General features: G+C 46.1%; 1 protein-coding gene across 1 annotated transcript; it reads left to right on the top strand.

Annotated features, from left to right (window-relative positions):
* The first annotated feature begins 741 nt into the window (after positions 1-741).
* IL9 (interleukin 9) lies at positions 742-4015 on the top strand. Its single transcript, XM_047731787.1, has 5 exons — positions 742-858; positions 972-1010; positions 1317-1349; positions 2510-2641; positions 3905-4015. Exons 1-5 carry the CDS (start codon positions 742-744, stop codon positions 4013-4015), a joined length of 432 nt encoding a protein of 143 aa, XP_047587743.1.
* Positions 4016-9020: the final 5005 nt, after the last annotated feature.

Here is a 9020-nt window from a genome sequence, read left to right as displayed (position 1 = left end):
CTGGATGCTGTGCAGAGTTACATAATTTCCCTAAAGACACTAATGAATCCTCAAGGCCAATTTTAACAGACACTGTTGCTACATTCTTGCTGGTACAGTTAAAGAGTTCCTCCTTCAGACACCCATTTAAAGGAATATTCGCCCAAAGATGCATTTATATGAGGTAGAGAATCTGGCCCTAGGCATGAAAAACACTTATAATTTGAGGATAAAGTACAGTAAGGTTAAGGTTGCAGTGGGTTCACCAGCGTGAGCTTGCAAAACCCTGACAGAGCAGCTCACAGGCATGATTTCTCATTCTCCCGCCCCCTCCTGGCCCTTCATTAGAACACCCAAGACTGGCTAGTGGATCAGCATTTCCGATAAAGTAAAAAGGGGAAAATACAGACCTGGGTGTTCATGGAAAATATTCTAACTCTCACAACTAGAGCATCTGTCTTAAAAAAAAAAAATTATGGTTTTAAGATCTTTAACTTTTCCTTCAGCATCTTGGTACCCAACTTTTGAAAAGCATCTTTTCTGGGGAATGACATTTCCCAGCACAATGTCACATAGTCTTTGCCAAGTGACTCAGTTGGACGTATACATGTATATTTTCAATGTCAAGTGACCCAATCTTACATAGAAAAAGTGGGCACCTGGTATCAGTTTGATGTCAGGGTTTTCCCAGGTTTGCAGGGGAGTTTTAAATACGACTCCATCTCAAGGCATCTGCAAGCCAGCTTGCACCTCCTTGTCAAGATGCTCCTGCCCGTGTTGGTCCTTGCCTCTGCCCTGCTCCTCTGCTCCGTGACCAGCCAGAGTTGTCCGACCTTCATGGGGATCAGGGATGTCACACACCTCATTGACAAACTGCAGGTAAACAACAGAGCGGGGCGCTGGCAGGAAAGGCAGCTGTTGAAAATTTAGGTGAAACATAAGAATGAAAAACTCACCACCCATTATGGGTTCTTGTTTTCTACTTACTTTAGGAACTTCCAGCTTCAAAATGCAACTGCAGCCGTGCCAATGTGAGTCAATGCTCTTTTAAGAACTTTCCAGGGGCACCTGGGTGGCTCAGTGGGTTAAAGCCTCTGCCTTCGGCTCAGGTCATGATCCCGGGGTCTTGGGATCGAGCCCCACATCGAGCCCCACATCAGGCTCTCTGCTCAGCGGGGAGCCTGCTTCCCCCTCTCTCTCTGCCTGCCTCTCTGCCTACTTGTGATTTCTGACTGTCAAATAAATAAATAAAATCTTTAAAAAAAAAAAAAAGAACTTTCCAAACTTACTTCCGTGTTTGCATCGGGCATCCTCACTCTGGAATTTTTCTTTTGCAGGTGACCGATTGTTTGTGTCTGACCATTCCTTCTGTAAGTATATAGTAAAACAACATAATCTTGACCTTGTATTCTTCAGAAGTTTCAAGTAAAAATGAATTGCTCTATTTGATCTTTTAAGTAAGATGTTACTCGATTGTAATTGTTATGGCTCAGTGTTTCCTTTTAAAAGCAGCCTCCTGAAATTCTTTACCATCTACATCACTTTGTATCTAGTCAGCTTTATGCCCTTTCAGAAGTTTGAACACTCTTCAATCCTTTAAAAAGAATCTTGTATGTCTTTTTAGATTAGTGGCCATGTGCACAGATAAATCATACCAGAGCTGAGAATATCAGAATATAGCTTATATCATATTGCTTACTGATTTATTCCCTAAAACTCTAGAGTTGCAAAATGAGTAAGTAAAAGTAACTCTTTTTCTTTCCTCTTGCATGAACTATCCAGGTGCTATATCTTCTCTCCCCTTCCCTCCCTTCCTATCTGTCTTTTCGGCTGATGTAGGGTGGCTGTTGCAGTTTGAATGCTGGGAGGTTAGGGTTTCTAAGGCAGAGGGAAAGTGAAAAAAAGGGTTCCGGAGGGTCATTTATTCCCCACGTAGGCAAAGAGGAAGAGTGGCAGAAATTTCTGGTTTAGGTGAGGAAGGAAGCAAACCCTGGGAGAATCTGAGCTTCTCACCTTAGCTGGGGTCAGATATCACAGCCCATCAGGAGGCATCCCTTCGATGAGTGTGGGGTGCCTTCTGAGGATGGACCATACATCTATAGTCCAGGCCAGACCCTCAGTTTATGGTCCATGATTTTAGTTCGCATGAAACACCAGCTCTATTCATTTGGCACATCCCATCATTATGAGAAAGCTTTTCCTCTCTCTCTACTTTGGACCTTACTATTACAAGACATACAGCAGAGGAACATCAGGGGCCAAGAAGACTAGGACTAGTTTCCCAGCATCCATAGGCTTTGTGTTCCTTGGATGGAACCAACTGGAAATCTCCAAGGAGGGTCACTGAGGAAAAATGGTCTCACCTTGAAATGCTGATCATTTCCTAGACTGGGAAGGGACCTGTCTAAATACAATACCAGTTTAGGTTACATTGGTTAAGTTAAAATAGCGTCTGAAGGCATTCTTTTTGTGATTCTTCTCAAAGTGGTCCTCAGAAGGTTTCTTTGAATCAATTCTTTTTATTTACCAGGACAACTGCACCACAACGTGTTTCCAGGAAGGTCTGTCCCAGATGACCAACTCCACTGTGGGAACAAGATACACCCTGATTTTCAATCGAGTAAAAAGAACAGTCCAAGACCTAAAGAAAAACAAGTGCCAGGTGACTTTGTTTTTATCTGTGATATGCTCTGCTTAGTTGTGTTTATGTGAGGGTCAATGACAACTCTATTGAAATGAAAAAGGAAAAGGGATGATGAACTTGGAATTGGTAGCTCAAGGTCAATAAGAGAACTCTAAGAAATTTACCCAGACTGACAAAAGTAAAGTGAGATCTGTCCCAGATAGTCCATTATTCCCTTTAGTTTTAAAAAATACTCACGACCATATTGCCATTCACTTCTCTTGAATGATGAATGCTCTGTCCTGATTATAGTAAGAAGCTGAAATCTGGAGGATCAGAGCTGTGTCTCAAAGGATGCTAGCTAAGTTATACTAGGGCACCTTCTCTTCTTCAGCATATGCCCTGGTCACTGGAGGGAAAGGTGGGTGGGAACTCCTTGGGATTTACCATCTCCACAACTGTCCCCAGAAGGCTGAGAGCCCTTCCTTCAACTACTTACTGAGCTACTTACCATCAACAGCACTGGAGTTCTAAATGCTTAATATTTACTGTTTCATTGCAATACCATTTCAATGACAATTGTTTCAATGATCATTTATCACCCTCACTTTATGAGAGGAGGAAACAGAGAAACAGATGCTCAGTGAGATTAACCAATTTGCCTAAGGCTAGATACTTAATGTGAGGCAGAGTTGAGATTAGAAGTCTGGTCTATCTGACCCCAAAGTCCCACTCTTAGCCATGACCTTGGAAGGACAACCAAAAAGGATAATAAAACATTAAGACTCAAATAATCCTGGGACGCCTGGGTGGCTCAGTTGGTTAAGCAGCTGCCTTCGGCTCAGGTCATGATCCCAAGTCCTGGGATCGAGTCCCGCATCGGGCTCCTTGCTCAGCAGGGAGCCTGCTTCTCCCTCTGCCTCTGCCTGCCATTCTGTCTGCCTGCACTCGCTCTCTCTCCCTCTCTCTCTGACAAATAAATAAAATCTTTAAAAAAAAAAAAAGACTCAAATAATCCTGAGTTTTCCTCTAATGAGGAGATTTAGGACCATTTGACAGGAGTGTGTGTGTGTGTGTGTGTGTGTGACACCCCAGGAACAGTAGCAGAATGTTAGCCACCAGCACTGTCTATGCAACATGCTAGCCCTGGACCTTCCCAAGCATTTGCCCTCTGTCTCAAGCCCCTGCTGCCTGCATACCCCACCCCACCGCACCCCTACCCCACTTCAGTACTCTAAGCAGGGTGATTCCTGGTCCACACTGTTCTAGTCACTCTGTCTTCGCTAACTTTTCTCCCCACAGTTTTTTTCCTGTGAACAGCCATGTAACCAAACCACAACAGGCAACACGCTGATGTTTCTGCGGAGTCTCCAGGAAACTCTTCAGAAACAAAGGGCAATAGGCAGAGTCTGAAGATGAAATATTATTTATGCTATTTATTGAATGAAAAAGCCTCCTCTTTAATCTGGGGCCATTAAAAAATCAAGTAAAGCCATGCTAAATCAGAATCAGTTGTAATTAACTTGTTTAAAATTGTATTTTATTTTGGAATAAATATATATGAAGAAAAAGAACACCATCTGGTCTCCAGGTGCTTATTTGCTCCTTGCTGCTCAGAAAAAAAGAAAGCTACAAACACCATGAAGGGACTGAATGGATCAAGGACTCCTGTAATAACAAGATTCCTTATCCTGAGCAGACTGGGAGACCCACTGCCCATGCCTGGGGACACAGAGGTCACAGTTAGGAGTGGTGTGTGGGGTTGGTCTGAGGGCTGCTCTCAGGGAGGTTCAGGGCACCCTCCTTGTGGGTGCTGGGGGAGGGAGGCTCAGGGCACTGCCGAAGAGTTCAGGGTACTGAGAAACCACCTGTGTACCTGAAACGGGAGAACACAGTGTGGTAAGCCCAGGAGGTAGGAGCCTACCCAGGAATGTGGGCACCTACACACAGAAGATAGCAGGGTTTGAAACTAAGCCAGGGGAGACCCACAGGACAGACTCTCTGAATTAGAGCAACCCAGGGATCAACAGTCACCTATTCACCCTCAAAGACCTTCCACTAGTGCCACCACACGCCGTGCCCAGCCAGGGTGCAGAGCCTACCAGAGACTCTCCCAAAGGGATCCTTGGACTAGGTTGTTGACTTGGCATATGGGGCTCTCTGACATTACATTTTTTTTTAAAGAATTTATGTATTTGACAGAGAGATCACAAGTAGGCAGAGAGGCAGGCAGAGAAAGAGAGAGAGAGAGAGGAAAGCAGACTACCTACTGAGCAGAGAGCCCGATTCGGGGCTCCATCCCAGGACCCTGGGATCATGACCTGAGCCGAAGGCAGAGGTTTAACCCAATGAGCCACTCAGGTACCCCTCTGGCGGTATATTTTATATGTCAGCTTGACCAGGCCACAACGTGCCCAGATATTTAACTAAACATTGCTTCGGGGTGTGTCTGTGAAGGTGTTTCTGGGTGGGGTTAGCGTTTGAATGGGTATACGGGCAGCGCAGCTCAGTGTGGATGGGCCTCATGCAAATCCACAGGGGCCTGAAAAGGCCAAGGAAGCATTGGCCCTCTCTGTGCTGACTCCATGAGCTAGGACACTTGCTCCACGTGGACTGGGACTTATACCATCAGCTCCCTGGCTCTCAGGTCTCTGGACTCATATTATTCCCCAACCAGCTGCTTTCCTGGGCCTGGAGCTTGCAGAGAGCAGAGCATGGGACTTCTCAGCCTCCTTAATGGCATGAGCCAATTCCTTATTATCTATCTGTGTGTCTATTGTTCGATTTCTCTGGAGAACCCTAGCTAATACACTATCCACCTGACTTCAATATTCAATCTGCCCCTTCCCCCAGGAGCCCAGACCCTATCTTCCCTATCTTCTGTTCCATGGTACTGACTACCTTCTAAGATGCTCTGGCATTCCTGACTTGACCATGTTTGTTGTTTGTTGTCTGTCTCTCCCTGCCCAGATGTCAGCTCTCTGAGGGGAGAGAACTTCCTCAGCTCACTGTTGCAGCCCAGATGTCTTTCCAGAGCCTGTACTCCTTGTATGCCAGAGCAGAAACTCCATAAATACAGACTGACTGAATCAAAGACTTTCGAGATGCAGAAGCAGAGTATGAACTGGTCTGGCGGTCAGGCATGTACTCACCTAGAGAAGACATGGCGACATACTTGATGTGCTCACAGAGGTGAGGTCCCTTCACAGAGCTCCATGCTGGCCCCAGGCTGGGGTTCACATAACCTGGCCACTTGGGAGGGGGCCCTCTGCCAGCAACTTCCTGCCTGGCTCTGTGGGACTGACAGGGTGGAGGCAAGGTTGAGGCAAGGGTCTTGGGGTTAGGATGGTCTGACTATCACAGTCACCCTCTCCCCTACCACCTGAAGGGTTAGAGGCTTGGGAAGAGCTTACAGGAATCTACCATGGGAAGTATTTTTCCAGGTACTGTCAAAATCAGAATTGCTTCTCCTGTCTATTGAGCTAGAACACCCTTGGGTACTTTTGATGACAATAATACGGAAAGTTCAGAGCATCAAGATTTCCTCAAGGAGCTTCACTCGGCTTTTTGTTTTTTCTTTTAATCAGTTATGATGTTAAACAATATCAGAACTGACCTTATTTCATTTTTTAAAAAAGATTTGTTTATTTTAGAGACAGGCAGAGAGAGAGAGGTGGGGGAAGGATAGAGGGAGAAGGAAAGAGATTCTTTTTTTTTTTTTTTTAAAGATTTTGTTTATTTATTTGACAGACAGAGATCACACGTAGGCAGAGAGGCAGGCAGAGAGAGGAAGAAGCAGGCCCCCTGCTGATCAGAGAGCCTGATGCAGGGCTTGATCCCAGGACCCTGAGATCATGACCTGAGCCAAAGGCAGAGGCTTTAACCCACTGAGCCACCCAGGCACCCCAGAAGGAGAGAGATTCTTAAGCAGACCCACAGCCCAACACAGAGTCCAGCACGGAGCTCGATCTCACAACTCTGAGATCACAACCAGAGCCACCGACACCGAGAGTCGAGTGCTTAACCACCTGCACCACCCAGATGCCCCAGAAGTGACCTGTCCTTTAAAAAGCCCTTATGGCGCCTGGGTGGCTCAGTTGGTTAAACCACTGCCTTCGGCTCAGGTCATGACCTGCATTGGGCTCCCAGCTCCATGGGGAGTCTGCTTCTCCCTCTGACCTTCTCCCCTCTCATGCTCAGTGTCTCTCTCTCTGTCTCAAACAAATAAATAAAATCTTTAAAAATAAATAAAAGAATAAATAAATAAATAAAAAGCCCTTGGCCAAAGTTACGATTCTCTGACACTCTAAGTAGCCCTGATCCCCAGAGTTGTGCAAACACTTTAGGGATGGGAGGCAGGGGGGATGGAGAAGGAATTTTTAGCAAGGACTGCCTCACTCAGGGGGGCTGGGTTATCTTCTGGAGTGCAGAAATTATGGGTCCCTGGGGACATCCAATCATAATTGTTTTAATCTTAGTTTGCACAGAAAGAAACAAGTCTCTCAATGATTTATTTATAGTGACATGAAGATGAAAGGGCCAAAGCCGGATTTTCTCAGTCAAGAGGCTTTCAGAAGGGGACCCACAGTTTAGCCTTTGTTCTCTCTCAGTGCTGAAGGCCATAAGCAGTTTGTAGTGGACACAGACCTTAAGACAAGCAGATAGTCGTCACAACTTGTTGATCCATCTGCTCCCCAAGAGAAGTGAGAAATATCATGTAGCAGTGCTGGGTGGGTGGACCGGGGACATTGGGTCTGCCAAGGAGAATTCCTGAGCATCTCCCATAAGAGTGGGTACCAGACTTCATGTTCCACTACGACTGTTTATAATAGTATATCCCAGCATCTCCCACATGATTTTTTCCCCGACACTGGAAGTTCTGAGTACTAAACATCCTTAGCACCCTCCCTCTTTCTACACAGGGCTCCTCAAGCTGGGTGCTGTTCCTGCCAGGCACCCAGAGCATGGAATCCAGGTGTGGCTACCAGACTCCCTGTCTGGTCTGGGATCCCAGTGCACAAGGCACTGAGGAAAAAGGTCTATCTGGCTAATACATACATTGTTATCTATTCATATTAAGCATGTAATTACTAAGCACTCACTCTGTATGCACTAAGCATGCTTTATCTCATTTAAACCCCTAGTAAGCACAGGAGGTAGGGATTATTATTTCTGTTTCATAAGTAAGGAAATCGAGACTCTGAATGGTTGAAGACCTTCCCAAAACCCTATAACTAGTGATACCTCGAGCACCACCTCTGCCCCAGTGTCTCATCCCAAACCTATTGCTCTCTCCATTCTGTTCCTTTCTTATTTTGTTTATATCAGCTGTGTTTCCTCTGACAACGGTCTAAGGGTAAATCAGATTCATAATAATATGGGCCCACACTCCCTGATTCCAAAACCTGAGGACCAGATAGTTTTCAGAATTGAAACTGTTTGGCCTTCTAGAAAGGGAACACATAGCTCACGTGCTATGAATTACATAATCCCCAGAGCAGGGCCCCCGGGCAGGATTCTATAATGAAATACATTAATATTCTGAAAAAAAAAAAATCCACTTGAGCTGTCACACAAAGTAGTCAGGTTTTGCAGCCAAATGAGTCTCAACAAATCCTGGGCTTTCAGAACTGTTTGGATTTCAGAATTGTGATAATTCCCTAGTCCTGGCCCCACTTACAGAAGCGGGGGGGGGGGGGAACTCCCTCCCAAGGGCTTATCTGGGGCCAGGCTGGGCATCTCCAGGAGGGACAGAGGCTTTATGGCCTCCCGGGTCTTGGCCATAGGGCCTTCTCTCGTGTCCTCCACTTGGCTTTTCTGAATGGCCCCAGACAGGCGTTTCCCAGTGTGGTTTACAGCCTGAGGCAACTGGGGCCTCCCCCTCAGCAGAACTCGCCCTGTACGGGGATCAGAGCGAGGACAGATGCTGGTGGCTGGTGATGACTTCGGAATAGCCTGCCGGAGACGATGGGCCCGGAGATGAGCTGCAATTCACTGTCACAGATGAGTCACCAGTGTCGTCTGGTGGTTTCCCTCAGCTGTTCTGCAAAAGTCACATTAACCCACAGGATACACCCCTGCAGGCCAGCTCAGCCCACGGTTCTCAGGGCCTGTGATGAGGCTCATAGTAATCACTCTCCTGCCTCTGTCAGGAGAGTTGAGATTTATCTAAAAAGCCCCTTGGAGAAAGGAGAAGAAGGAACATGTATTGAGTGTTTACTGTGTACCAAGCATTCTGCTAAGCATTTTTTATGTAATATCTAGTTGGATCTTTACAAGAACCTCATGAGGTAGATATACAATTTTTGTATATAGTTATTCCCAGTGCACGGATGGGGAAACTGAGGCCCAGAGAGGTTAGTATACCTTGCCCAGGGCACACAACTCACAAGAAGTGAAGCCAAGGTTCTGACTCATG

Source organism: Lutra lutra, chromosome 5 (assembly GCF_902655055.1).
Source record: "Lutra lutra chromosome 5, mLutLut1.2, whole genome shotgun sequence".
Lineage (NCBI taxonomy): Eukaryota > Metazoa > Chordata > Mammalia > Carnivora > Mustelidae > Lutra > Lutra lutra.
The sequence above is the reverse complement of the archived record's forward strand: the minus strand, read 5'-3'. Positions and strand labels throughout refer to the sequence as shown.